Source organism: Mesoplodon mirus (assembly GCF_964341445.2).
Source record: "Mesoplodon mirus genome assembly, chromosome: 14".
Taxonomy (NCBI): Eukaryota; Metazoa; Chordata; class Mammalia; order Artiodactyla; family Ziphiidae; genus Mesoplodon; species Mesoplodon mirus.
In genome coordinates, this window is record NC_138990.1 from 11,998,690 (window position 1) to 12,026,580 (window position 27,891).

A 27,891-nucleotide genomic window follows, 5' to 3' on the forward strand; every position below is an offset into this window, starting at 1 on the left:
TCCCAGACTATCTCCCAAGCCATGAGCCCATCACTCTTCTGCTCGAAACCCACCCTCCTGGACTGCACACCAGGTCCTTTACGATCCAGCTTCGGCCCACCCTGACCACCGTGTGTCTCTCACTCTGTCCCACCTCAACCCTCCAGCCCAGCTCCTGCCGAGCAGGACACGCCCCACGTGTTTCCATCTGACTCGGAGCCCCCAGAGGAAAGGACCCAGGCCTCGGGCCCTAGTGATCTTAACTCCTCCCTGGTGCCTGGCAAACAACAAACACATGAATGTCTTCAGCAGAAAGCCAGATGGAGCAGAGATGCTGAGAGACCAGGAAGAGGTTACATCTGGGGTACCTCCTGGTTAGCTGAGCTCCCTAGGTGGGAAAGGAGGAACTGAGGGCAAACTTCAGCCAGCCTTATGGAGTCTGAGCTGCTCACCAAGAACCTGTGCCCATCCCCTTCTCCTGCAAAGATACGGACCAACCCAGGGCTGAGTGGGAAAGCAGAGTAGGGTGGACACGAGGTGAGTCTAGGCCCGTGGGGTTTGATCCGTTCCACACCCAGGACTGGGACTGGGTGCTCATTTGGTTTCCATTTTTGTAGGTTCCTTGGGACAGTCCTGTAGGGAGTTCTAGGCTGTCCCCATAAGGTTCCAGAAACTTCTTCCTCTCCATCTGCAGGAAGATGTCAAAGTCCCAACCCTTTGCTTGGATCAGACCTCCCCAGATGGTGGGAGGCCTGGCTGGGCCACTGTGGGTTTGGGGAAGTGGAAGGGCCTGGTTCTGGTGAGGGGGTGGGGCAGGGGGGAAGGCCCGGGGGGCGCCCTAACTTCCTGTTCTTCCAGGAGCACAGCTGTGGCTGGACAACTGGGCCGCCCAGGCTTGGAAGATGCAAGCCCGCCCCCTGGTGGTCACATGTCATAACCACAGCCCAACAACCCATCTCCACTCCCCCAGGCCTCCAGGCCAACCGGGTCCAGGGCAGCACTGCCCAGAGGCGGGGGACCCGGCGGCCACGGTCACCTGGCTCTGAAGGCCTCACATGCCCGGGGGGAAAGGGAGATGCCAGTTTTACAAGAGCAAAGCATGGAAATGTGACACACATGCACACCTGCAAACAAACCTCTGCCTTTTATTCGGGTTTTAGAACTAAGCATACAGGTCAGTGAGGTCAAATAACCCACTCACGGCCATTCAGCCTGTGAGCATCACTCCCGGGCCAAGTCACGTCCACCTGGCGCTAGGCTCCCACCTCAATCAAATGAGACGACCAGACTGTGCCGTGGCTGTTAACTGCCACTGCACATCAGAGTTGCCCAGGGAGTCTTAAAAATACCTATTGGTGCCCGACCCAGATCTACTGTATCTGAATCCCTGGGTGTAGGATGGGAATGTCTCCAGCGTGTCTCTACACTGCCAACTGGAAACCAGAGAGCAGGATGGTCATCTCCTGGAGGCCAGGGATGCACTTAATCCATGTTGGAATCCCATAGTACTGGCCCATAAAAGGTAGTTAATATTACTTGTGAAATGAAAGAATGAACACGAGTGGATAACTAAATGATTCTGAGGTCCCCTCCAGCTGTGACAGCCCACATATGTGACTCCTGCACATGCTCAGTGTGCTACATACACGCACACAGACATGCACACGCACACAGACATGCACACACACATGGCAAGGGGGATGCGGCCTGCCACCCTGCAGGTGGCCCCAGCTGCCCGGAACTGGCTGACCCTCCCCTCCCCCTACACTCGTACACACCTCCATCTTTGTTGGCATTTATTGTGCACATTTTGGGTGTGTGGCCCGGCCCTGGGCCCTGGCCAGACACCCGTCGTGGCCCCCAAGTGCCAGCCCCACCCGGTGGAGTTCCAGGCTGGTCACAAGCATGAAGCGGAGGACAGGGCCGGCAGGAAGGCCGGAGGGGCCGTGCGTCAGCCAGCAGGCGGGCAGTGGAGAGGCCCCTCTTGGCGGGCCGCCTGCTCGCACACTTGGCTGAACAGAGACAATGGTGGCTGCCCCTGCAGCCCAGCCTCCTTCCCACAGGCAGAGCCTCAGGTCCGCGAGTGCCCGGAACCTCCCCCAGAGAACAGCCCAGCTGGGAGCCGGCCCGATGGAGCACAAGGGGACTTCCCAGGCAGGGTGGCAAAGGCCCCTGGGAGCAGGCTGGGCCAGGGGAGGGGTCCGGGAGTGTCCTAGAGCCCCTCGGGCATGAAGCTTTCAGGAAAGGGAGCCAGGCGTCCACCCGCCCCCCACCCCAACTCTCCAGAGCCCCCAGTGGATGCGGATGCGTCACCTCTTACCCTCAGCCTCCCTAGGGTCTGAACCCGGAGAGAACTCCTTCCCTGCTCTGGGGAGGCAAAGGCCCCTCGTTCCAGGGCTCTCCACTGAGCTGTGGAGGCCGCCACCCCTTCCGGCCCTCAGGGACTGCCATCCGCTCTGCTCTGAGGATCAGCAATTGGCCGTGGAAGGCAGGGCCTCTCTCGTTTGCCCACTGCGAGTGGGTGATGTGTGGGAGACGAGACAAAGGCAGGGGCCCCAGGGTCAGCCTCACTGAGCCCCTGAACACGCCGCATCCCTGCCCCTACCCAGAAGGCTGTCCCCCCAGTGGGCGGGGCCTGGTTGGGGTCTCCCAGGACCTCTCCCAGCAGGCCACCTGATTCCCAGAGCAAGACCACCCTCAGGGCTGTGGCTCCCCTAGCTTGTCTGCCCAGAGGGCTTTGCTGCCCCAGCCTCTGTCCCGGAGGCCGGGGGTCCCCGAGTACTCTGACTCTTAAATAAGCACTGAGCTGCCCGCAGGCCTGGGAAAGGTGTCCGCTGTGGCTTCTGAAGGGATGGAGGGTGACATGGGATGAGCTAGGAGCGGAGCCAAGTTCCTGACCTCCCATCGCCCTCGGGAGCAGCCAGGGGCGGGGGCAGCAGTATTGGGAAGACTCCTGTGTACGGGGGAGGCAGAGGGAGGGAAGGAGGACCACAGGGAAGCAAGGCTATCCTTCAGCGGGGGAGGGGCGGGGCCTCATCACCATGATGCACCCACTGAGACAAGGCTCTTCCTCGGGGCTTCATCCCACGTCCACCCCAGGCCATGGGGGCAGAGTCGGGGAGGGGGCACCCGCTTCACAGCTGATTGCGGTTCCGCTTGGGGATGATCTTCCGGTAGGTTCTGCGCTCTGAGACGTTGCGCTTGACCTTGGCCGTGGTGGGGGCCTCATCCAGGTGCAGGGACGGGCTGGAGTGGGACTTCTTCAGGCTGGGCTTGGACTCCTGCGGGTCTGCAGCCTCCTTCCCCAGCTGTTCCTCCCACAGGTCCAGGTCATCCGACGGGCAGTGCAGACGGGCCACCAGCAGCTGCAGGTAGGTCTCGTAACGGGTTTTCTGCAACACACGGGCCCCGCCGCCTTAGCACCACCCGGGCTCCAGGTCGGGAGGGGGCTGGGATCGTGAGGGAGAGACAGCTCACATGTGAATGATGCTATGGAGATAAAGACTCCTGCAGAAAGAGCGCCGGGCCAAAGGCTAGCATCTGCTCGAGCAATCGTATCTGCAGACCCTGCCGTTCCCTGGGTGTTTTATAGTTACACCTGTTCAAGTCCAGCCCTGGTCTAACAGCCAACACCGTGTAGTGCTGTAACTGACATCTCTGGAGCACGTTACATCGCTGAGGCACTAAAAGATCCGTAGCCCACTAGGCCCGAGATCTGTGCAGCACTGCACACAAACAGCGCCCATCTGTACTCAGCCCTAATCGGGTCTGTGTGGTGTTTCAACAGTTGGCATCTGGAGAGTATGACGCTAACTACCCTCATCTGTTTAACACTCCTTGGGCCTCTGTAACTAGCATCCTTCGGATACAGTTCCCAGTTTACCTAGTGCTTTCCCACCCTCCAGCCCGCTGGGTCCTCATCCCAGCCCTGGGAGGCTGGGTGGGAGTCACTGCTCTGCTTTGTAAAGAGGAAAGTGAGGCCTAGGGAGGGGTGGGCCTTGCTAAAGGTCCCAGCTGGTCAGAAAGTGGTAGGGAGAGGCTGGAAGGCTGCATGCAGAGCTGGGTCCTATCGGCCACACGCCGGGGCCTCTGGGGAGTGGCGTGCTCACAGCCATGGATGCAGCCAGTGCGCCAAAGGGATAAGCCAGAAAGAAAGGGAGAGGGCAGTGTGAGGGCCAGTGGGCACAGCCAGGAGGTGACACTGACGCTGCCTTCTCCCCTCTCTGCCCCTGGGTGGCCTCTGACCCCTTCTGTTCCCACACTGCCCCTCGCCTACCCTCCTCCTGAATTTGGGTGCAGGGTGGGTGCTGGGTGGGAAAAAATATTTCAGCATCGATCAGAGAGCTAATAAAGGTCATTCCTAAGTTACGACCATACACGAGGCACGGATGTAATTGGAGTCTCTTGAAAATGTATCAGGTTTGGACAAGTCACTTAATCTCTCTGTGCCTCAGTTTCCTCATCTGTAAAATGAGGATTACCGCCCCTACCCTCAAAGTGGTTAGATAATAAGATAATCCATGCAATGCAAGCTTCAGAAATACTGCCTATTATTATTATTAGGTAGGTATTAGGAGAAATAATTGTTAAAATATAGATTTCCCTTCGGGCCTCCCTGGTGGCGCAGTGGTTGAGAGTCCGCCTGCCGATGCAGGGGATACGGGTTCGTGCCCCGGTCTGGGAGGATCCCATATGCCGCGGAGCGGCTGGGCCCGTGAGCCATGGCCGCTGAGCCTGCGCATCCAGAGCCTGTGCTCCGCAACGGGAGAGGCCACAACAGTGAGAGGCCCGCGTACCGCAAAAAAAAAAAAAATATATATATATATATATATAGATATCTAGATAGATAGATAGATTTCCCTTCAAATGTAGGAAAAGCCAAATACACTCTTGGGAGAAAAAACATGTGTGAAGGTAACATTCCCTAAGAGTGTTTCCTGACAAGCAGCTGCTATGTGCCCCCAGGACAAGAGGGGAAGCGGCCCGAGTGCACACGGACACACACAATTTGCGCGCGCGTGTGCACACACTCGTGTGCAGACAGCGCACACAGCACCCCGTGTTCTCGCAGGAGCACCTCCCCCTGCCCTGAGCCAAGGCTGCAGGGACGGCCACGGCCACGAGAGGGCGGCAGAGGGTCCAGGCGGAAGGTGAGGCGCCGGCACCTCACCTCGTACTCCAGGTACTCCTTCCGCAAGCGGTAGTCCTCCAGCTCTCGGCTGCGGCCCCGCCGCTCCGGTAAGTTTCTCTGCAGATCCAGCAGGTCGTCGGAGGCAGCATCCAGGCAGCTCTCGTGGGATCGATGCTGCTCCTCCTGGGAGCGGGAGACAGTGGGGGAAGCTGCTCCAAGCCCTCCCCCTCCGTTCCGGGCCCAGGTGGGCAGCCCAAGAATCCCCCCACACCCCCGCCCCCCGCCTCCGTTCCTGGGCCCAGGTGTTCAGCCCATCCCTCCCCCCCCCCACTTTTCCTAGGCCAGCTGCACAGCCTCTCATCTCCCTCTTAGTCCTCCGGGGTGCACCCCCCTCCCGCGCGGCATCCCGCCCCTCCCCCGCGCCGTACCAGGGAGCTCTGGGCGGGGCCCACGGGCAGGATGGGCCGGACGAATTTGCGCTGGGAGCCCACCGCGGCGGGAAAGGGCGGCGCCGAGTGCGTGGCCGCGGCCAGGTTGATGCGCGCCATCCAGGAAGTCATCTCCTGGGCAGTGCTGCAGGGAGAGGTGGCCGTCTGTCCCCAGGACCACAGAGTCCGGTGCTATCACCTATCCCCGCCCCCAGCCTCCCGTGGTCTGCACAGCAGCCCGGCAGCTCAGGACTCAGGGCCGACAAAAGCCAGAAGTCCACTACCGGCCGAGGTGGTTGACCCCCGCTTGTGGTTTTTCTCAGCGGACAAAGAGGCAAATGTGGGAAGGCAATAGAGTTTATATCAAATGCCAAAAAATGATCGAGTGTTTGTGACTTCGTGGAATCCTCTGTTTGGAACTGAAAGGCTCAGTCGGACTTTCGGGGAAGAGGTGGTGCAGAGGCGAAGTGGGCCAAGGGCAGGGGACGGAAGCAGGAAGCCCCGGCTTCCAGCTGTAGCCGGACCCCGGCCAGCAGCCCATCTCAGGTGGCCTGGTCAGGACGGCACCTCCCCCCCCAGGGCGGGGCCGGTAGCCGTCAGAGGGTGAGAGGGGGTCAGGGAGGAAAGCTGGGGCCCTGCCGCTTGCCTGTTTCCCCCCCCCCCCGGGAAACTCACGGTGCCTGGAAGAGATAGAGGCGCCAGTCGGCCGTGCGCAGCTGGAAGACGTGCGGCTTCTTGGTGTAGTGGGTGGCGGGAGTGGCCAGCGAGTGGTGCACCCCTACCGGTTCGTCCACCGTCTGCCCCAGCAAGCTCTCCCCGTCGAGGCCGTGGTCCTCTCCCTGCCACAGGGCACACGGGCTCAGAAAAGAGGCGTGCATCAGCGGCTCATCCTCCCGTGCTGCCCACTGCGGGGGCCGACTCCCTTCCTACCTTCAGGAAATAGAGGACCATCCCTCGCAGGACGGTGTGGAGCATCTTCCAGCCGCGCTTGCCCCACGGCGCTGCCCCAGAAGCAGAACACAAAGGTGGGTGGTGGCCCCCACTCCGGACCCTCAGACACACACTGTCCCCCCCTTCCCCTCCACCAACTCCAGTTCCTCCCCAGGGTGTAGAGAAACATGCCCGAGCACACCAACACAACAAAACACAACCGATCACACAAACAGGCAGTACCGTGTCTCTCACATGGGCAATCACTCTTAGCCACCAAAACAGAACTATTTACAGACAACCACAAAAGCCGATGCCCATACAGACCATCCTGACTCCAAACACGCGCCCCCCCACCACACACACACACACAAGCACAGCTCTTCTCAGCCATCTTTCTGGTCCCATCCAGAGAGGCGCAGGGGCTCAGATGCTAGAGCAGAAGGCCTGCTTCCCCACGGTCACCTCCTGCCCTTGCTCATGTGGCTTCTCACAGCCAAATGCCAGTTCCCTGGCTGGTCACCGTACCCCAGCCTTTCTGGGATCCCATTCCTGCTCTGGTCACGTGGCTGCCCGGCTCCAGAGCCTTCAACAGTCTGCAGGATGAGGCCCAATGCGCCTCACGCCATCCTCTTTCACACGCCCCGTGCTCTTTTCTCGGTGGGGATCCCTCTGCCCAACTACAAATAATCAGACCCTCTTTTCCTCCAAGGTTCAGCTCAGAGACCACTGCGTCCCGGAAGCCTTAACTATCCTGTCCCCCACGTTCCACCCCAAAACAAAACCAGAAACCTTGCCCTCCTCCACACGCCATACTCGATGGAGGCCTCCCTACACCACGCAGCCCTTCCTTTTATCCCAGACACTGGTGTGCTTGTCTAATTCCCACCCTAGCACAGGGGTTCGGGGGTGGGGGGTCCCTAGGGCTGTCTTGTCTCTGCACCCCTCCCCCACCCCCAGTACATTACACAGACCCCGCTTCACGGTCAGCACCGAGGAAGGAACATGGGCTGCCTGTCCTCCGCCCGTGCCGTCTCTGCACGGTGTCCCTGAGCACGGACGGCACTTGCACACGCACCCGTTCACGGGCAGACAGATGCCCCCGCGTAGCAGCAGGCAGACACTCACTCTTCTTGCCATCCGCATCCTGATGCATCTTCCGAGCCAGGATGCCCTGCTTGTAGGTGGGCACCGTGGGGTCCTGGGCCAGCTGGAGGAAGGGGTTGCTCATCTTGCCAGCCAGGGAGGACGGCTGGGCCTTCTCGGGCCTGGCTGCGTCGTCTTCATCCCTGGACATGAGAGAATCAGGCTGGGGGTGCTGACCGGCCAGAGGCCATCAGGAGGTGCCCACCACCACCTCAGGACCCCCATCCTCTCTCTCCTGCTGGGCAGCCACACCTCAGGACCCCCACCCCCGAGAAGTCCTCCTCCAAAGGCAACGCATCACTCTCTACCATCCCCATACCCTGGCCACCTCTGGCTCCTCAGGTGCTCCCTGGCCCGCTGCCCCGCCTCCGGCTCCACCCACGCAGAGGGGAGTACTGTCCAGGGGCCCAAGTTCTCCACCTCAGGTGGGTGGGTGGAGGGAGGGCAGGGGAGAGGGAGGGGAGGCAAGATGGGTCTCACTTACACGGCCCACTCGAGCTTCTCACTTCGGATAGACCAGTAGAGGGCCTGGAACAGAAACACACAGGTGGGCCCGGGAGCCTCGGGCCGCGGGGCACGCATTCTGTCTGGCAGAGGTACCACGGGCATGCTGCAGCCTGCCGCCTCCACCCCGATGGAGCTGCCCTCCTGCCCCGAGCAGGAAGCAGCCCATGCATCCGCGCATCCGTGCACACATGCAGCAATGTATGGGGCATCTGCCATGTGCTGAGCACTGTGCTGGGAGCTAGAGACACAAGGATGATCGAAGCAATCCTCATCCTTACTTGAGCTTAGCGAGGCCTGAACTAGTTCCCTTGAAGGGGAAACGCATCACCCACATACCATCCTGCCCAGAGGAATTGGACGCAACAGGAACAGCTGACTACAGGGGCAGTCACTGTATGGCAAGTGAATGAATAAACGAGGTGCTGTGACTTTGAAATGACATGACCGAGAGTACTCAGATCAATGTGGCTGGCTGGCTTTTGTAGCCCTGGCCACGCCTAGTGGGGCACCGGGCACCTAGTAAGTGTTCAATTAATGCTCACTGACTAGACAAGAGAATAAATGTTCTAACTGCTTAGGAAAGCAGACTGTGGGCCAGGCCCTGGCCTAAGCATGTTGTGATAACAACCCTGTCACATGGTCACTCGTCCTGGAGGAACTTGCCTTGGCCAAGGAGTGAGCTGCCCAAGACTAGAATCCAAACCCTGGAACCTCTGGCCCCCAAATCCTAGCTCTAGACTTTTACCACTTGAAGCTCTGCCCTGAGAACCAAAAACCAGTGCTTCTCAGACTTCATAGGCCTAAGGATCACCCAGAAGCATGACAGAACATTGTAGGGGCCCACCCTGAGATTCTGATTCAGTAGGTCCGGGGCGGGGGGCCTGTGAATTCACACAAGCTAATAAGTTCCAAGGTGATGCTGATACTCCTGGCCCACACTTTTAGTTCCCTTCAGTAAGGAAGGCCTGTCCTCTCAAGGATGTTTCGGCAAAGCCAGGCGTGAGCTCACGTTCCCCTTGGGACCAAGAGGCAAGGCTCCAGGCCCCTGAGCAGCCCCCATGCCGTACCTTGAGCACCTCCTTGGGGAAGTTCCCGCCGTCCTGCAGGCCGTGCAGGTTGGTGATGAATTCCTGGCAGCTCATGCTCTTCCCGATGTTCTGTGGCCATGTGGAGAGGGGCATCGCTGGCACACGTGCCCGACCCCAACAGAAAGACCCCCGGCCGGCTACTCCAAACCTTCCCCAGGTCCCCAGGGCCCTCCCTGACCCCATCCCAGGCCTCGGTTCCCCTTTTCCAGGAACCCCAGGCTCTCACCTGTCCATGCAGGTCTGAGTTGAGCAGCATGATGGCACAGGTCAGGGTGTGCACGCAGTCTGTCCCCCAGAGAGAAAGCTCGTTGGAACTGGGACTCCTGCATTTCCTCTGCCCACCCTGGGCAGGGTGACCCCCAAGTGCTTCTGGGCCCCCAGCGCGCCCCAAACACACTCCCACCAGCCACCACCCAGTGAACCCCCAAGCAGACCGGGGACACTTCCCTGCCATCCTTCCGCCCGGTCCCCCCAAAGAGCCGGCGTCTCCCTACCTACTGAGGAGAAGAGCCCAGGGTTGCAGTGATAGAAGCGCTTGGAGAACTGGTAGAGGATCCGTTCCCGTTCCTGGGTCTCCCCACTGAGCACCAGGGCGTGGAGGAAGCCCCTGGAGGGAGGGCCAGAGTCCAGGCAGAGCCCAGCAGCCCCAGAGCTCAGGGCCAATCAGATTCCAGCCTTGCTGGTGGTACCACTGCCCCCCGCCATCCCTCCCTCCTCCCCAGAGAAGGCGCCCAGCTGTTACCGGAGCGCACGGTCCAGGCTCTGGCCTCCGAACTGGAAGAAGGACAGGTAGTTCTCAGCCACCGTCCTGCTGAAGTCGTTGCTATGGAGGGAAAGCGGGAATGAAGCCTGCTTTGGGGTTCTGGACTGGGGGCCCCAGGGCCTGCACATATCCTGGGGCCTGACAGGGGCTGGTGGGGGGTGAGATCAAGGGAAAGGCACCGCCAGGCTGGACCCTAGTTCCCAAGAGGGCACTGGCACCCATCCGACGCTGAGTGGGAGGGACGTGGGTTTGGGGTGGGGGAGGCAGGTCGCCGGGTCCGGCGGCTCTAAGAAGGGGTCGAGGGTGACACAAGTGTGACTAAGAGGAAGAGGCAGGCATGGCAAGGGTCTGGGGGCAAAGGGGAGAGGGGTGCAGTGGACGGGACAGGAATGAAGGCTTGAGAGGTCAGCGGTGGGGCTGGAGGGACACAGGCGGGCAGGGAGCCCACTGGCTGCTTCTCCCCCTCCGGACTCGACCTCGGCCTCGCTCAGGTTCAAAGCCCCTTACTTCTTCTGCAGGTAAGCGGCCACTTCGGACTTCCGGAAGCCCTCCAGGTGATAGAGGCGGGAGGCCAAGTTCCAGGTCACCTTGTCGGTCCTGACGCCATTCTCCAGCTTGCCTCCAGCTGGCGGCCTCTGGCCTTCCTCTGGGGGCTGCGCTTGGGGTATGGGGCTCTCAGGAAGCCTGCGGAAGTCCATCAGTGACCTCAGACTCCCACTTGGGATGGACACAAAGGGGCTCGGGGTCAAGCGTCCTTGAGGTCAGTCGTAGGGGCGGGTGTGCTCAGAGTCCACGCCCAGAGCTCAGGGAAGGAGCTGGAGCTCCAGGGCCTCGTGTGGCCAGGGAAGAGCCAGACCAGGGCCTCCCCCAGGGAAGAGTCAGGGTCACAGCCTGCCTGGCCTGACCTGGGCACCAGGACGACCCAGAGAGGGCAGTATTCACACAAAGCTAGCAAGGGCTGGAGCCGAGCTTGGTACCAGCACTTCCTAAGGTAAACCACAGGGATGTTCTGAGCCGAGTTCACCTCAGGTGGCAGGTGCAGCCCTTTGAAGACCCCAGTGGTGTTTAGTCCATCCCAAGGAGGGGTGGGAATACCTCCCCAGATGTCAGCAGCCACTTGTGTCCCTCACCTGTCCTGCCCCCCGCCATCATGCCTCCTTGCCCCCCATCCACTCCCCCAGCTCCAGCCTCCAGCCTCCACCCCTAGATCTGGAGCCAAGGAAGGTGCAAGGATGAACGGAAAGCGAGATTAGCTTTAGGAATGGTGACAGCTGGGATTGCCACACGTGGTTTCCAACCCCTGCCTTCCTGTATCGGCAGCCTGTTGTACAGACGGGGGCCTTCCAGCAGGGGCTTTGGATGGTGCCTACAGAGGGTGCACAGGCCCCAGCAACCCTCACGGTAGACTCAGAGAACACTCAGAATCTCAGAAGTCACCCAGCCCGATCTCTACCTGACTCTTGCGTTTTCCCTGCAGCATTGCAACCAGGTATTGGGGTACCCTCATTAGTGGAATGGTCATCATCCAGGTTACTGCAGTTAGGGAGTTGTACAGATAAGAAAACTTATCACAGGAAGAAAATGTTCACTGACAGACTACCCACTTATAAAATTCAGCTGCACTTGACAGCCCTTTCCACTTCACACAAATGTACGTCTCTGCCCCCAACTGGGTCAGCATCTTTGCTAGTAACTTCTCACTGCTTCCTGAGGCTCATCCACATCCAACAAGGCAGGGCAAACATAATGGAAGCCAACTGAACAGTGAAATTACAAATCTTGCCAAAAAAGGATTTTATGAAGGCCATGAAAGTGATGCTGGAAGATTCCAGGGATCACCTGGGAAGCCACTGACGAGTGAGGAACGGGAAGAGTTAGTCCAGTGAACAACTGAAGAGGAGAAAATAACAATAATGACACACGTGTCACATCTACAGAGAACTACTTAGATTATCAGCTGACAAAGCCCTCAAATACTTTTACAAAAATGACCTAGTCAGTGAGTGTTGTTACTAAAATAATATCTAGATGGGAAGGCACTTTGAGGAAAAAAACCCCACAGGGCAAATATAAATTATTATGGAATTGTATACTTTCAACGGATGGATTGTATAGTATGTGAATTATATCTTAATAAAGCTGATATAAAATTAAAAAATAAAATAAAATAGGACTTCCCTGGTGGTCCCAGTGGTTAAGACTCCGCACTTCCACTGAAGGCGGCATAGGTTCGATCCCTGGTTGGGGAAGTTCCACATGCCACCTCAGTGCGGCGGAAAATAAAAAAATAAAATGATAAATTCAATAGACCCTTATGACCTCACTGTGAAAGTTAAGGATGAATGAAAGACATCTCATTGAGCCACCACATTAGGCCAGGAAAATTAATCTATAGTGTATTAAATATAAGATTAAATAAATTTACTTATGTAATATTTAGTGCCATTTACCAAGAAAAGCATCAATTAAACCTTTTTTCATTATTTACTATGAAAGTACGGTTCTCATTTTAGGTGGATTTACTTTTATTTGGGGTTGAATTAACTTTAATTTTTGGTATCATGAACCCTCTCTTTTTTTTTTTTTTTTTTTTTGGCGGCACTTGGGCCTCACTGTTGTGGCCTCTCCCGTTGCGGAGCACAGGCTCCGGACGCACAGGCTCAGCGGCCATGGCTCACGGGCCCAGCCGCTCCGTGGCATGTGGGATCCTCCCGGACCAGGGCACAAACCCGTGTCCCCTGCATCAGCAGGCGGACTCTCAACCAGTGCGCCACCAGGGGAGCCCATGAACCCTCTCTTTTTAGACACCTAGAGACTCTTCTGATTAGTCTGAACTTCTTCAGGGACAGTGTAGCTTTCCAGCTGCTGAAGGAAGAGGCTTCTTTGGTTTCTGGCACTGCCTGGGGTTCACCATCACCTAATGACTTCGAGATGGGAGTGGAGTTAACTTTCCAGTTAGTCCAACACTAGGTCCACGCCCTGAACCGTCACTAGTTTCCCCTGGTCTCTTTCATATGACCCCTATTTGGCCAACAAAACCCCGTCCCCATGTAGACATCCTAGGGGCTGACAGCCTTCATGCAGCATCCCTGGGGCAGGTGGACATCTAGGATGGTTTTCCAGTGGGACTATTCCTACCCCTGGTCCCATTTCTAGGGTTCCTTAGTCCTGCTATGGACCCCAAGATCCACCATTCCTTTGGTCCCAATCAAACCTCTCCTTGCTGCTCCAGCTTCCCCTGAGATCTGAGTCAGTGCCCTGGGCCTCCCAGACACATCCTCAAATTCAAAGCGGCATGTAATCCCCACATCACAAGCTCTGACCTTCCCTCTCCCCAGACCTGCCTAGCATGGCCCCCATTTTTCTGGGCACATGGCCTTGGTCAGGCCAGGTTCGCTGCACACACCCCTGGTCCTCTCCTGGTGTCCAGCCATGGACACGTCTCCCTGGGTCTGCCTCGACACATTCAAGTCCTGCCCCACATGGATGACTGTCTGCTCTTTGGTTTCTTGTGCTACCAGACCCTCCAGTCATATAATCCTGGCTTAATAGATATTAGTATGTTAAGTCCCAATGTGCTTTTCTCACGTCACCTGACTCCAGTCAGAATGACCATCATCCAAAAGTGTACATATAGTAAATGCTGGAGAGGGTGTGGAGAAAAAGGAACCCTCCTACACTGTAGTGGGAATGTAAATTGGTACAGCCGCTAAGGAGAACAGTATGGAGGTTCCTTAAAAAACTAGAGTTACCATATGATCCAGCAATCCCACTCCTGGGCATATACCCAGAGAAAACCATAATTTGAAAAGATACATGCACCCCAATGTTCATAGCAGCTCTATTTACAATAGCCAAGACATGAAAACAACGTAAATATCCATCAACAGATGAATGGATAAAGATGTGGTATGTATGTGTGTATACACACACACACACACACGCATGCACACACAATGGAATATTACTCAGCCATAAAAAAAGAATGAAATAATGCCATTTACAGCAATATGCATGGACCTAGAGATTATCATACTAAGTGAAGTAAGCCAGAAAGAGAAAGACAAATATCATATGCTATCACTTATATGTGGAATCTAAAAAAAAAAAAAGGATACAAATGAATTTATTTACAAAACGGAAATAGACCCACAGACATAGAAAACAAACTTATGGTTACCAAAAGGGAAAGCGTTGGCGGGGGCAGGGAGAGATAAATTAGGAGTTTGGGATGAACAGATACACACTACTATATATAAAAGAGATAAACAACAAGGACCTACTGTATAGCACAGGGAACTATACTCAATAGTTTCTAAGGTCCTATATGGGAAAAGAATCACACCGGGTATTCTTAAATGCCTGTATAAGTAGGAGGCAGAGGGTGGTTAGAACGACACTCACCCTTCTGTAGAAGTCAAGGGCACGTCAGGCTGGCTGGCTCCAGCCTCGGCCGTCCTGGCCGGGCCTTCACTCCTTCCTTCCCTCCCTGGGCTGGGGGCCTCTCCTGCCTTCTCCTTCTCCAGGGAGCTAGGCTCTGCGCCGTCCGTCTCCAGGGATGAAGGGCTTGAAGTATCTAGCATCCACGTGGGAAGAACGCTGCCCGGGTGGTGGCTCCAGAGCTGCGGGCTGCCTTCCTGGGAGGACACGGGGCTGGGCCGGGGGCTGGGGCCTCTGGCCTCAGACTCAGGGCTGCTCGGCTCCAGCGAAGAGGCTGGGCTCCCCCAGGGGCCAGGGGACATGGTGCAGGGAGCAGACTCCTGGGCACACTCTGCATGCCTGTCACCTGAGGAAGAGTGTAGAGTGAAGCTGGCACGGGACGAGGGGCAGAGCCAGGGAACAGCCTGGGCTGCCACCCCCAGCAGCTCCCCCGTCCCAGGGCTCCTCCCTGGAGCTGCACATTCTGTCCCCTGTCGGGCAGTGACGCACCACATGTAGGGACAGCGGGCAGACGACTCCCAGAACTTCAGCCCCAAGGCAACCGGGGTTTCAGGGCTTGCTAAACCACGGAGACCCAGGCATCCAAAAGGCTGGGACTTTTGTACACTTCTTCATTTACTCTATGAGATGAGTTTTTTTTTTTTTTTTTTCTGCAGTACGTGGGCCTCTCACTGTTGTGGCCTCGCCCCTTGCGGAGCACAGGCTCTGGATGCGCAGGCCCAGCGGCCATGGCTCACGGGCCCAACCGCTCCGCGGCATGTGGGATCCTCCCGGACCGCGGCACGAACCCATGTCCCCTGCATCGGCAGGTGGACTCAACTACTGCGCCACCAGGGAAGCCCAATGAGATGAGTATTTTAAAACCCATTGTACGGAGGAAGTCACAGAGGCAGAAGCAGGATTTAAGCCCAAGTCTGTTTGGCTCCAACACAAAACAAGGGGACTCCTTAATAACACCCCTGGGGAATGCTCTCTGTCCCTACTCCAGATTCCAATGCCTCCAACCACCCAATTTCCCAGACCCCATATTGGATCTCACCTATGTCCTGGGGGCAAAGAGGCCCCTGGGGCCAGGAAGGAACCTCCTTGGTCTGCCAGCCCTCGGGACTTGGCAGAGCCTGTTGAGAGAGACACAGACGCATCTGTGAGCCCTGGAGGCACTGAGAGGTGAAGGGGGCAGTGAAGGCACGGGGGAGGAGAGGGAGGGAAGAGGGAGCATGAGTACACAGGCCCCCCCTCCCTGCTGTCCTCCCACCCAAACCTCACACCCTGGTCTGGGCCTCAGTTCAGAAGTGACACCCCAGATGGGACCCACATCCCAGGGGTGCTGGTGCTAGGCCCTGGAAATCACTGGCTTCACGTTCCTTCTTTACAGATGGAAAAGTTGAGGCCCAGAGAGGGGAAGTGACTTGCCCAAGGTTGCACAGGATATGTGGCAGGGCTGGCATCAGATGCCACACGTTCTGTTTCCCAGGTCAATGCTTTGTCCACACAGGATGCTGCAGACGGGGCAGGGGCAAGACTGTCTCCCAGAGGGGTCTAGGGAAGAAAAGGAAGAGAGAGAGGTTTGCCCAAGGGAAACTGCTCCCAGGGCCTCCCCAACACCCTTCCAGCCTTGGGGCCTCATCCATGCTGACTGACTTCTAGTCTTCTCTGCTCTGTCTGCTCAGATGGCCCCGTCTCATGCAGCATCTGCCCAAGGAGGGGCTGTGCTGTAGAGAGGGGGCAGCCCCCAGGCACTGGGCTGGGCCCTGCCATCCCAGATGAGCGCAAATGGCCAGCTCCCAGGACAGGGCTCCCAGGCCTCCTTCTGAAGACTCCAGGGGCCCTAGAGCACCCAGGCCCCAGAATGCATATCACAGGACCCAGGCACAGCTGCCCTGCACAGGGACCCCAGCCTGTGGATGGAGGGGCCTGGGCAGTGTCAGCAGTTCCTCTGATCTCAGGGTCAGCTGAGAGAGCTGCTCTGGTTATGAGCTCTTCCGTGCTGTCCTCTGGGACCACAGAGATTAGAGAGTGACAGCCCTGCTCTTCCATCTTGAGTTTCCTTATCTCTTAAGCAGAGGCCTCCCTGGGAAAAATGTGCTCACATAACTTGTCCCTACAACGTGTGCTAGTTGATACCAAGACCTCTGCCATTGTCACGTGGGCCTGATCGGGTGACACTGGAGGCACTGAAAGATGGTGAGCTAAAAGTAACAAAATGCTGAAATCTCTCCCCAAAAGAGAGGACTCTTAAAGCAGACATCTCCCCACCAGGGGCAGAGGTCACCCCAGCAGGCTGACCCCTGCCCTGTTACAGTTGGTAATGTCTTCGAGGTGGGAGGGGGAGAGCCCGAGATTGGCCTGGAACACGCCGCAACCGGAGGAGCTGTCTGTTCTCCCAATGTGTCCACATGCAGCCCCTTGGAGCTGGCGAGATGGGAGACACCTGTGCCTTAACATTAATTGCCATCATGTTCAGTTGACATGATGGCGACCGTAAAATTTCCTCTAGTTCTGAAGGCCACACTGGACCTGCCTTTCTGCTCTATTGCTCCAGGATCCCCAAAGGCCCCAGCACCTGGGAAGAGAGTTCTGGGCCTGGTGACCACAGAGGAAGGCCCTTCCCTCCGTGTCCCCATGCACAGCCTGGGGTTGGTTCCCAGGGCTCTGCTTACCTTGCTCTCCTCCTGGCCGGGAGGTGCTGCGGGAGCCTGCTCGGTGGTGCCCACCACAGCCCAGGAGGAGGAGTGCAGCGTGCAGGTGGGCACAGGAAATGGCGGTGTGGTGTGCCCGCTGGAATCCATTGCGCTGTCCCCCGGATCCGGCTCCCTGCCCAGCTCCCACGGCACGCTGCCTCCTGGGGGTGAGGGCTCCAGGGTCTGCGGGCTCTGGGGCCCGGTCCTCACATCTGTGCAGGGATCTGAGAACCCCCAGGCAAAGCGCGCTTCAGACTCACTGGGGGCCGAGGAAGGGCTCTCCAGGAAGACCGGGTTGTCGAAGAATATGCTCTCCTCCTCGGGACCCCACTCCAGGGACGAGTCTGGCGCGCCCTCCCTCGGCCATGCCGGGTTCCGGTTCTCCCCTCCAGGCCCGCTGCTATCTTCCCCCGAGGCCCTGTGCACGTCCACGGGTGGGCTGGGGTGGAGGCCTGAGCCCCGGGGTCCCACCGGGCTGGAGGGGAAAGCGGGGAGGTCGGGAGACGCCGTGGGGAGGGAGCATCTCAGCTCAGCTCTGATCCCTTCCGTCTTCTCTAGCTCCTCCTGCAGGTCCAGGACGCACATCTGGGCCTGCAGGATGCCCGCCCAGAACACCACCTGGGTGGACGTGCTCTGGCTCTGCCTTGGGCTCCCCAGAGGATGGCTGTCCCGGGGTGACCCGGGGGACGCTGCTTTCTGCCCTTCCCCCTCCTGGGAAGAGCCGCTCCCCGGGTGCGTGGGCTCTGGGCTGGAGCCCCTGGGATGAACATCTTGCCTCGTGGAATCAGGAGGCTCAGAGGCCCAGGTCTGCTCCCGGCAAGGTTCGAGAGGGTCCGGGCGGCCGCGTGTCTCCCTCAGGTGTGCTCCTGGGTGGAGCTGCATGTGGTCTCCCAAACAGATGTCGAGAAATTCCATGGGTTTGGGGTGTTCACAGAGTCCGTCGTCACCCATCATCCACAGAGCGCAAGCTGCACAGGAGTCCCCAGAAGCGTCCGCCTTCACAAGCCCATTGTGTAGATTAGAGGGAGCACCGGCCAGGGGGGTGACTGGGACCCCACATCTACCCTGGAAGTACCCAAAGCAAAGGCAGGTTAGCAATGGGCTCTCAGCCCCTGGAAGCACACGTCCAGTGAGTTACACGTGGTTTCGAGTGCCTGCCACATCCATAGCCCGGGCCAAGGGCCGCTGCCCTCTGCAGCCCTGCAGGGGTGAGGAGTGTACCATACACGCCGTCTGACCCACAACTGCAGCTGCTCGCACCTGCCCCAAAGACACTCGTCTGTTGGCTGAGGGTGGCCCGAGTGGCTGAGCTGAAAGAGATGAACTGGGCAAGCCAGACTCTTCTCTGGGGAACCTAGATTGGAGAATGTCAAGGCTAAGATGGCTGGTAGCAGGAACAAAAGGTGGAAATGTCTCAAAATAGCGGGAAAGTAGCAGCAAACCAAAACAAGGATGGGGAAACCAATGTACGTGGAAGCCAAACAGACATGGACTAGAGGTGAGGGGAACGGGACAGATTCGAGGGAGAAGCAGGCAGCCGGGAAAGAAAGGCCACAGCTGCTCTTGTTCCCACCTCCCAAGGCTCCTGTCTTTGGGGGCCTGCATCCTTCCCACAGCTCACTGGCCGGTTCTCAGGTACAGCCATGCAGCCTGGCTCAGGAGGGAGCTCGGCCTGGGCTGCTGCAGGAGGACGTTTCAGCCCGCGGGGCAGACCTGCTGCAGAGGGAGGAGACTGCTGCCTTCTGGGGAGCGGGAAGCTGGGGCTGCCCCACACCTGCTCAGAGCTTCCCGGTGCCTCGGCCACACTGGCACCCTGAGCCGGGCCTAATCGGATGCAGCCAAGATTCTCGTGGGGCATTTTCTAGAAGCATGCATCTCCATCCCCTGCATGTGGTCGCCAGGTTACGGGGCTTTCGGGGTGGCCCTGCTTCTTCAGAACAACTGGCTTCTTCTGATCCTGTGGACACTGTGAAACTCAGAACTCGACCTGTTTTCCCTCGGTACTGGCCCTCAGGAAGTGTAGGTTAAGTCCGCAGGCCCTATGCACGCGTTTCCTGTATTAAGTGCACCGCAGACCATGTCACGGCTTTTATTTTCCCTTTGCCTCACTTTCCTCACTCACATATCTCTATTTTGAGGACTGTGTGTACATGTAAGCCATCTTGAAATATTTGGGTGAACAAAAGCACACACACACGTGAACACACACACACACACACACCTGCTCATGACTTGTAACCATGCGTAACTTCCTGATGCTCACTCCCACCTACTTCATGGTCCACCACGAGACACTCAATCAACGGGAACACTCAGAGCTGGGAAACAAAGGCTGGGTGGGGTCCTTCTGTTTAAGGTCACCAAGAAAGCTCGGCCGGGCACTGTTCCTTCTTTCAGGAGGCGCCCGAGAGAAACGAGAAAGAACCCACACGAATTTCAGTTTCTAACTCCCCTTGAAAGCATCCTCCCAAAGGTCTCTCAAAGGGTAAGCTGGGACGAAGTGAGAGACTGGCACAGACATATAAACACTACCAAATGTAAAATAGATAGCTAGTGGGAAGCAGCCGCATAGCCCAGGGAGATCAGCTCGGGTGCTTTGTGACCACCAAGAGGGGTGGGATAGGGAGGGTGGGAGGGAGACGCAAGAGGGAAGAGATATGGGGAACATATGTATATGTATAGCTGATTCACTTTGTTATACAGCAGAAACTAACACACCCTTGTAAAGCAATTCTACTCCAATAAAGATGTTAAAAAAAAAGTCTCTCAAAACCAAAATCCCTTTCTGGGCTTTTGCTTCTCCCTCTGTTCCAATCCTCATATTCCTCACTGTGAGCATAGCAAGAAACTGCAATTGCTGAATTGGGGCCTCAGGATTCTGAAGCTTTAGCCCCCAGGAAAGGCCCATCTACCACTGAGCTCTCAGCTGGCCTCCCCAGTAGACTGGGACTTCCCAAGAGGTGGGGCCGTTTCTGACTTTTAATCTTGTATTTGATGCTCTGAAGCCACTAGATTTGAACTCTGCTCGTCCTATGGGTCTCCAGCTCCTTTAGCTCAGCCTCAGTCATCATTCGAGGCTCTTTCTCTCCATCCCAGGGGAGAGCCCTGCTATAGTCCTATCGCCAAGAGGGAGGGAGGGAGTGCACCCAGAACCCATTGTCTATACTCGGGCAAGCCCTCTAGGTCCAACCTCCCTCCCCAGGCCTGCCTGGAGAATGACCAAGTGTGAGTAAGGAGGTGAGACACCCCTCCGCCACCGCAGGCTTCTCAAGCAACCAGCCCTTAGGGTGCAGGAAACTCTGGGAAGGCAGCTCCATTTAGGAGATGGTAGGCAGAGGTGCCGGGAAGCACCTACTTTACAGGCACCCGAACACGAGGCATCTCCACCTCCCTTCCCAGACCCCTTGACCCTCCCTCCCTGCCAAGACCTGGTCTATGTGTGCCTAGCTGGCTCCCCTCTGGAAACACCCCACCCCGCCCTCCCTCCTCCACACATGCTATCTGACGACGTGTGCCCGCCTTAGGAGCATCGCAGCATTCCGCCCAAATGACATCAACCCCCCTCCTCTCATTAGTGAATCGCTTGACAGGAAAGTTCAAATGCCAATAATGGGAATGGGAAATGGTGGGCAGGGGCTGGTGGAAAGGGTGCCCTGCAATTTTTAACAAGATAGGAGTCCCACACGAGCCTAGGTCTCATGTGTCTAGCATTTTCTTGGTTTACCTTATTTTTTTCACCCTTGATGCTTAGTGATATGGCTTTTGAAATCCCTCAGGCATCCTAACCAGAACAAAGGAGGGAGAAAGTGTCTGCCACAGGCCTCTTAGGTAGGCTTTGTTATCTCTGAAACGAGTAGCCCTTCATTTTTCTAAGCATCATGATGGCTCAGGAAGAGAAAACTTTTAAGGAAAAGTTCTGGAAGAAGTGCGATGGCTCTTTGGAATCCAAAAAAATGCTTTGAGTCCAGAAGCCAGTGAGAGGAAATATTAGGGAGGAAGCTGAGGATGGGGCGGGGGAGGAGAGAGCTAGTGCTCCACTAGGCAGCGCCCAGGGCTCCTGTCTTGAGCGGAGTAACCTCTGCAGGGGCTGAGCCTGCATTAGCTGATGGGAGGTAAAGGACACAGAAATCCATGGCTGGGGGACCAGGGGGACATAAGTCCCTCCCACCACCACCCGACACACCCCCTGGGCTTCAAGGCAAGGTCTTTTTTTTTTTTTTTTTTTTTGCAGTACGCGGGCCTCTCACTGCTGTGGCCTCTCCCGTTGCGGAGCGCAGGCTCCAGATGCGCAGGCCCAGTGGCCATGGCTCACGGGCCCAGCTGCTCCACGGCACGTGGGATTTTCCCAGACCAGGGCACGAACCCGTGTCCCCTGCATCAGCAGGCGGACTCTCAACCACTGCACCACCAGGGAAGCCCCAAGGCAAGGTCTTTTTGATCTTAGGGAAGGAAGGAGCCCAGATGGCACCTGGATCATCCTTTTGAGAGTGGGTTTGCTTTCCACCCCCCACTTGGGCACACAGCCTGTGCCCTGAGGTGCTGAAGGCCATGGGAGGCCGGGGGAGAGCCTGCCTGAGTGCGAAAGATGACAGCGTGAATGTCCTGCATTTGGCCCCTTCTCGCCCTACACCTGCAGGCTCACAGACTAGACTCAAATCCTAGCAACAATGGACGAGCCATGTGACTCTGGTCTAAAACTTCACCTGGTTCCTTGCCTGTGAAAGAAGGAAATAAGATGGATAAAGCTACTTGAGAGGTTTGCTATACAATGGGAGGGGGTCTGAGTGCTAATGCTGGGCCCAGCCCTTGGGAGGTGCTCAGAAACACTATGTCTTGCTCAGATTAACTTGGCTTGCAGCCAAACAAACCACCCTCCCCGACAGCACGGACTCAGCCCAGTGGGCTCCCTCAGTCCCCCAGGAGTCGGCCCGGGATGTCCTATCTGGAGTGTGCATCTCTCTCTCTCCCCTTAAGCTTCCAACTCAGAAAACTGCTTCCTTTTGCCCTGGAAATGTTTCCTTCCTATGCAAAAAGCAAAGGTTCCTGGCCCATCCAGGGATTTAGGAGGTGACCTGTCCTGTCCCTCAGCAGCCCTGGGCGGATGCCAGGTTAAGGGTGCTGTCCCTGAGGACAGCTCCCCGAGCGTCTCCGGTTTCAAGGTGCAGGACAGACGCCCCTGCCTGAACCTGGAGCCAGAGCACCCAAGGTACATGACTAGGGGCCACCCCACATCCTGCCCACACGGAAGGAGGCTTCATGCAAATGTGCAGAGAGAGAGAGACACACACACACACACAGAGTTGGTGGTGAGAACCCTGAGGTGGGGTCAGCTGAGACTCAGGCAGAGACAGAGAATGGAGAGGGCAGAGAGGATCAGGGGGCAGAGGGGATGGGGGGAAGGGTGGGCGGAGAGGGCCAAAGGGTCTCCAGAGAAGCTACTGCCTGTGAAGGACAACAAAGCCTCAGGGCCAGGCTGGGCCTCCCTCACCCCTTCTTGGATCCCCCCCTCCCACTACAAAGAGCCTACAGCCTGGATTCTAATCCCTAGGCTGGTTCCTTATCTGTAGAGGAGGGAGCCCTGTGATGCCCTAAAGCCCTGGAAGACAGGCCTCCTGGCTAAGGCCCCTCAGTCCTCTGGGGTACTTATTATCAGCTGATGACAGGTCACCCTTGCCAGCCTTTTAGCACAGGAGTGACTCCACCCACAGGATCTCAGGCCCTAGAATAAGGGGGCAGTGGCTGAGATGAACAATTACAACTAGAAGGCAGGCCTGACGGTGTCGCAAACAGGGAAGCCTTTGAGAGTGAGCTGGTCCCTGTTACCCAACAGGTCGACGGGCCTAAACCAGCACTGCCCAGGCAAACCCGCAAGCTGGGCCCCTCACCTCCACCCGTCCTCCCTGCGGGGGCCTGAAGGCAACACGGGGCTGGGAGCCCCGAGTCTGAGCTCCTACGGTGACCGCACCCAAAGCTGGCCCCCCTCCAAAGCCCCAGCCCGAATGGCTTCCTTCTCTCCAGGGTCTAGGGGTCAAGGCTCACTTGAGGCCTCTGGCCACATAAGCCGCCGCTGGGTACCAGTCACAGCAGCCACCAGGGACCTAGGGAGGCTCATGGGAGCTGTAGGAGGGAGTGTCCTTGGCCACTTCATGACCGCAGACCCCCCAGGGGCTCCGGGAAGGCTGGGGTACGTGGGAGCCAGAGCAGGAATCACAGAAAGGGCCAGATTGGGAGGGGCCGGTTGACGGAGAGGAGGAAGGGAAGGATGGCACTGCAGCCCGAGGCCGGGCGCAGCGCTGGTGCGCACGCAGGCGCCTACTTCCTGCCCACCTGCCCCGGCGGCCACCACCAGGGCCCACCCGTGACTCTCCGCATCCCCGCCCCCCGGCGCCCTCCGAGCCCCCCACCCGAAGCAGGCCCACCCTGCTCACCTCCAGGGGACCCGGGAAGGGACGCGTGGGCCCGGGGACCCGGGAGCGGTCCTGCTGCCCAGTCCGTCTGGCCTGTGAATGGGGAACGTGGCGGCTGCAGCTTCCGACTTCCGTTCCCCTCACCACACTCACCCCCCTTATGCCCCAAGGCCTCCGGGGCTCCCCAGCTGCACTGCACCTCACACTTCCTGCCCCGAGACAAGAGCACCCGCTCCCAGGCCCGGGCGCCTCTGGCCCCAGGGGGTCCCCCACCCTCCGCGCAGCCCCGAATCAGGGGCCTGGGAGAAAGAAAGAGGAAGGCCCAGCGCCCCGGACTGTGAGCACGCCCCGTCCCTCCTCCCTGACGTTCTGTCACAGGTTCTCATCTCTGCCCAGCTCTCGGGTCCTGGCAGGGCACTCGGTAGGCCTCGGGAGGGCCCTGGGGCTGGTAACTTTTCTTTTTCCCTCAATCTGTGTGTGGCTACGTCTAGGCAGGTAATAATGGCACCTGGTATAACTGTCCCCCAGTGACAAAGGGCTCCCCACTAGCTCCTGAGTCCTCCCTCTCACTTACATTATGAAGTGTTACTATATCCAGAGGCAGGCTCAGAGAGGTTAAGCCACTGCCCACGGTGGCACAGCCGGGAAATCACAAAGCCGTGGTTAGAACTCAGAGCATCTGACCACATGGACCGACTGTCATCCGTCTCCCACAGCCGAATTCCCAACGTATGTCTGCAGGCCACAGGCCACAGGGGTCCAGGAGTCTGAGTCCGAGGCTGGGGGAACCACGCTCACCGGACCGTTCTCTCCTCCCTCCGCACAATCTATTCTCCAGTCTCAGTGACCACCAGCATCCCTGCTGAGGGTCCAAAGCCCCCGGCCCCCTCCCTGAACTCTAGTCCTCATAAACCCAACCGCCCGGAAGACTCCTCGACTTGCAAGGCCCATAATCCAAGGCCCTCAGACCCAGGCTGGCCTGGCCCACAGCGCACGGGGCGTGGCTCCAGCTCGAGCCTTGCTCCAGCTGCACCCCCAATGCACACGCACACGCGCGCACGCACATGTACATGCACGCACGCGCACACGGCGAGGAGTCCACAGGGACGTGCCTCCCAGGCCTTTCCCTGGGCACCCAGAAGGCTGAGATTCTCCGCTTCCTAGACCCGTGGAACTTCCACTCCTGTCCCTCTCCCCTCTCCGGGGACACCACTGCTCTGTGCAGCCCTAGACCTGGGGGTTGGGGGAGAGGCAGCGAGGGGGTGGAGAGGGCCTGGACCTGGGGGCGGGTCGACCCCCTCCGTGCACGTGCGGTACCAAGCCAGGGCAGGGGAGAGAGACGGAAGGAGCTAAAGGCTTGGGGTGGCCTCTGCTGCCAGATTCAGCAGGGGCTGCGAATCCTAATTCAGAGCTGGACCTCCAGGTCATCATCAAAGTGAGAGGCAGGAAAAGAGGACACGCTGTATATAACAGTTCATCAGGTGCGATGCTATAACACTGACATATCCGAACGCAACTTGGGGCTGGGGGGCCTCCACTGTTCCCTTTTGTGGGGCTTGCAAATGTTAGGGGCAGGCTTATCTCCAGGGCAGCACAACACAAACCGGGTTCGTTACCTTCCCCAAGCTGTTCCTCCTTCTGTGTGGAGGATTTTACAATACTTTGCCCAGCCAGGTAAACCAGAAACCTAAAGTCGCCTCGGCCCAAACGCAGACCCTCCCTCAGGCCTCCAGCCTCACGGGGTGTCTGGCACGTGGCCACGGCTCCGTCAGCGCCTGCCCCACGCCATCCCAATGCGAGAAGCTGCGGACCGTCAGGAATAAAGCACAGGACCCCTGTCCTCAGGAGCTTCCAATCAAGTGACAGACAGAAAATAAACAAGCGAGGAAGGAATCAGTGTGGGATTATAAACTGTGATAAATGCTGGTGGGGGGGATGGGATGGGGAGAGAGGAAAGTGAACAGCGGGGAAGCTCACTGCCAAGGGAGACCGGGGGCACCATATCCCCGTAAAGAGGAGGCAGCACGTAAAGAGTGTAGGGTGGGCATTTTAGGCAGATGAAACTGCATGTCTCGTTTCTCACCCGAGAGCGGAAAGGTCTCCGGGAGTGCAGGGAACAGAAAGCCAGCCAGCGTGGCCCGTGCGGCTGGCCTAGGGGAGGGTGGCCAGATCCCGTGGGGTCCCCAGGGCTAAGCAGGGGAGTGACAGGTGTATTTATTTTTAAGACCACCTGCTGCTGCACGGAGAACAGACAGTGGAGGGCTCAGTGAGAGCGAGGAGACCAGGCAGGGGCTCTGTGACAGTCCAGGGGAGGTGGGACAGTGGTTTCGAGAGCAGTAGAAATGGCAGAGAAGGTGAGACAGAGGATGTGGGATCTATATCGGGGATGCTTGGTAGAATCTGCCACGTAAGTGATGAGAGAGACGTCAAGGTCAGCTTCTAGATTTCTGGCTTGAGCAACTTGGATGGGTAGTAATGGTATTTGCTGAAACGGGAAAGATGTGGGGAGACAAGGCTTCAGGGAGCAAACCAAGAGTTTCATTCTTTAAATATTAGGTTTGAAATTAGGCTGATAACAAATTTCTCAACTTAAGGGATAGAAGCCACAAGACAGTGGGATAAAATATTCAATGTGGTGATAGAAACATAACTGCCACCCCAGAATTTCATATATAATGAAAATATCTTTTAAGAACAAAGATGAGATAAAGACATTTTCTGATACACAAAACCTAAGAAAGTGCGATCTCAAACTAAAGAAAGTTCTACAGGACACACTTTAGGAGGAAAGAAAATTCTCCCAGATTGAGGGTCTGAGATGTAAGAAGAAATTATGAGCAAAGGGTGGTAAAGATGCAGTAAACATTAAAACTGTATAAAGCAGTAACAATATATTGGAAGGTTAAAATAGAAAGGTATAATTTCAAAAATAAATAAATATTAGGTTTGAGATATCTGTGAGATACTCAAGCAGGAGTAGCTGGTACCTGGAGTTGACAGGAGGGGCTGGGCTGAAGAAAGGAGGTCCTATGTGACCAGCAGGAAGGTGGTCCACACTGGGGGCTGGTGGAGCCTCCCCAGGAAAAGCCCGCAGAGGAGAACAGCAGGGGTTGTCAAGGAGGTAAGAGAAACAGCGTGAGGGTGTGTCATCACCAAAGAAAGACAAGAGAGGAGAAAGATAACTTCAGAAGGAGGAAGTGGTCGGCTGTGTCGAACGCTATGGGAAAGTAGAGCGAGATAAAGAGCAAAGTGACCATCGCACGAGGCCACGAGGCCACACGGAGGTTACAGACAAGCTGGGGGTGGGGGCTGGAGGCACGATGGGGGCAGAAGCCAGGCGACTGTGAAGTGAGGACTGATGAGGAGCCGAGGACAAGGGTCTTCCCCCTCCACTCCCAGCCCTGAACCCATCCCAGGGACCCTCGGCAGGCTGGGCTCCCCAGGGCTGAGATGCTGCGGGTCAGGCCGGGCACCAGCAATCGGCTTCCTCCGTGTATTTATGAGTCTCCTTCCTTCCCGACTGTAAACTTCTCAAGGGCAAGGACTGGTCCACTCGCCTCTATCTCTACCCAGGCTGTGCAGCAGAGGGCCTGGCTCATAACTGCTCCAAAACCTGCTGATGAATGGATGAGTCAAAGCTGCTCATCTTCTGACCCTCAATCACATCAAGCAGCACCGTGGGAAACGGAGTCTGCCTCTCCCCTCTCCTCCCAGGCAGCGGGTCTAATATGTGTCTGGTGTGTGCATCTGGGGGGAGCTGGGGTGTGGCGGGGGGGCGGGTTCCTGCTTACAGCAAACTCCTCGAAGAGACTCCCAGACTCCTGCAGCCACCAGCTCTGTGCCGTCTCCTATAGCACTTTCACCTCCTTCCCAAGATGCAAGGAGCAAAAGTGGATGGGCAGGGGGAGGGGCGGTCCACAGGCATGGGGGGCCTCCAGCTCACAGGGCATGTGGTTCAGTGTGGGCAGGTGCAGGGCAACTAGCTCCTGTGCCCAGAGCCCCTGCTGGCGGTGAGCTTTGATCTTTGGTGCCCCCTCCCACTTCTGGGGGTCCCTGCCCACTGTCCCCCTCCCCAGGGCCCAGCACACTCGCAGCCTCCGGACCCAACCACAGCCCAGGAGCAGGCAGCCTTGCCAGGCAGCCCCTTCCTGCCTCCCTTGAGGTGAGTGGCTTCCTGTTTGCCCGCAGCGGAAGCTGCTCAGCACAGGTGGGGAGGTGGCATCTCACACACTGAGCGCGGATGGCGGAGTGCAGCCCACCTTCCAGGAGAGGAGCCCTGGGGCTTTCAGCACACAGCCTGCCCTCCTGAGAGGCAGAGGGGTGAGAGGCGGGAGGCAGCAGAGGCAGGGAATGGGCACCTGACTTCTCACTACCTTGCACAGAGGACCCCT

The 27,891-nt window shown here is 57.5% G+C and overlaps 1 protein-coding gene across 3 annotated transcripts in view; it reads right to left on the reverse strand.

The window, feature by feature from the left end:
• Positions 1-1,116: 1,116 nt before the first annotated feature.
• Positions 1,117-27,891, reverse strand: part of PSD4 (pleckstrin and Sec7 domain containing 4) — a 35,661-nt gene continuing 8,886 nt past the window's right edge. For 2 of the 3 annotated variants that reach the window (XM_082643076.1, XM_082643075.1), the window contains 16 exons: positions 17,073-18,158; positions 15,826-15,951; positions 15,452-15,530; positions 14,377-14,758; positions 10,480-10,656; positions 9,952-10,032; positions 9,704-9,816; positions 9,436-9,494; positions 9,189-9,278; positions 8,099-8,142; positions 7,597-7,757; positions 6,469-6,539; positions 6,214-6,377; positions 5,539-5,683; positions 5,150-5,293; positions 1,117-3,371 (listed from right to left, as the gene is read on the reverse strand). In XM_082643076.1, coding sequence (XP_082499202.1) covers positions 3,114-3,371; positions 5,150-5,293; positions 5,539-5,683; positions 6,214-6,377; positions 6,469-6,539; positions 7,597-7,757; positions 8,099-8,142; positions 9,189-9,278; positions 9,436-9,494; positions 9,704-9,816; positions 9,952-10,032; positions 10,480-10,656; positions 14,377-14,758; positions 15,452-15,530; positions 15,826-15,951; positions 17,073-18,047 — 3,069 coding nt within the window. In that variant the 5' untranslated portion in view covers positions 18,048-18,158 and the 3' untranslated portion in view covers positions 1,117-3,113. Of the gene's footprint in view, positions 3,372-5,149; positions 5,294-5,538; positions 5,684-6,213; positions 6,378-6,468; positions 6,540-7,596; positions 7,758-8,098; positions 8,143-9,188; positions 9,279-9,435; positions 9,495-9,703; positions 9,817-9,951; positions 10,033-10,479; positions 10,657-14,376; positions 14,759-15,451; positions 15,531-15,825; positions 15,952-17,072; positions 18,159-23,521; positions 23,632-27,891 lie in introns of those variants that run through there. The other variant, XM_082643074.1, reaches the window with a different exon arrangement.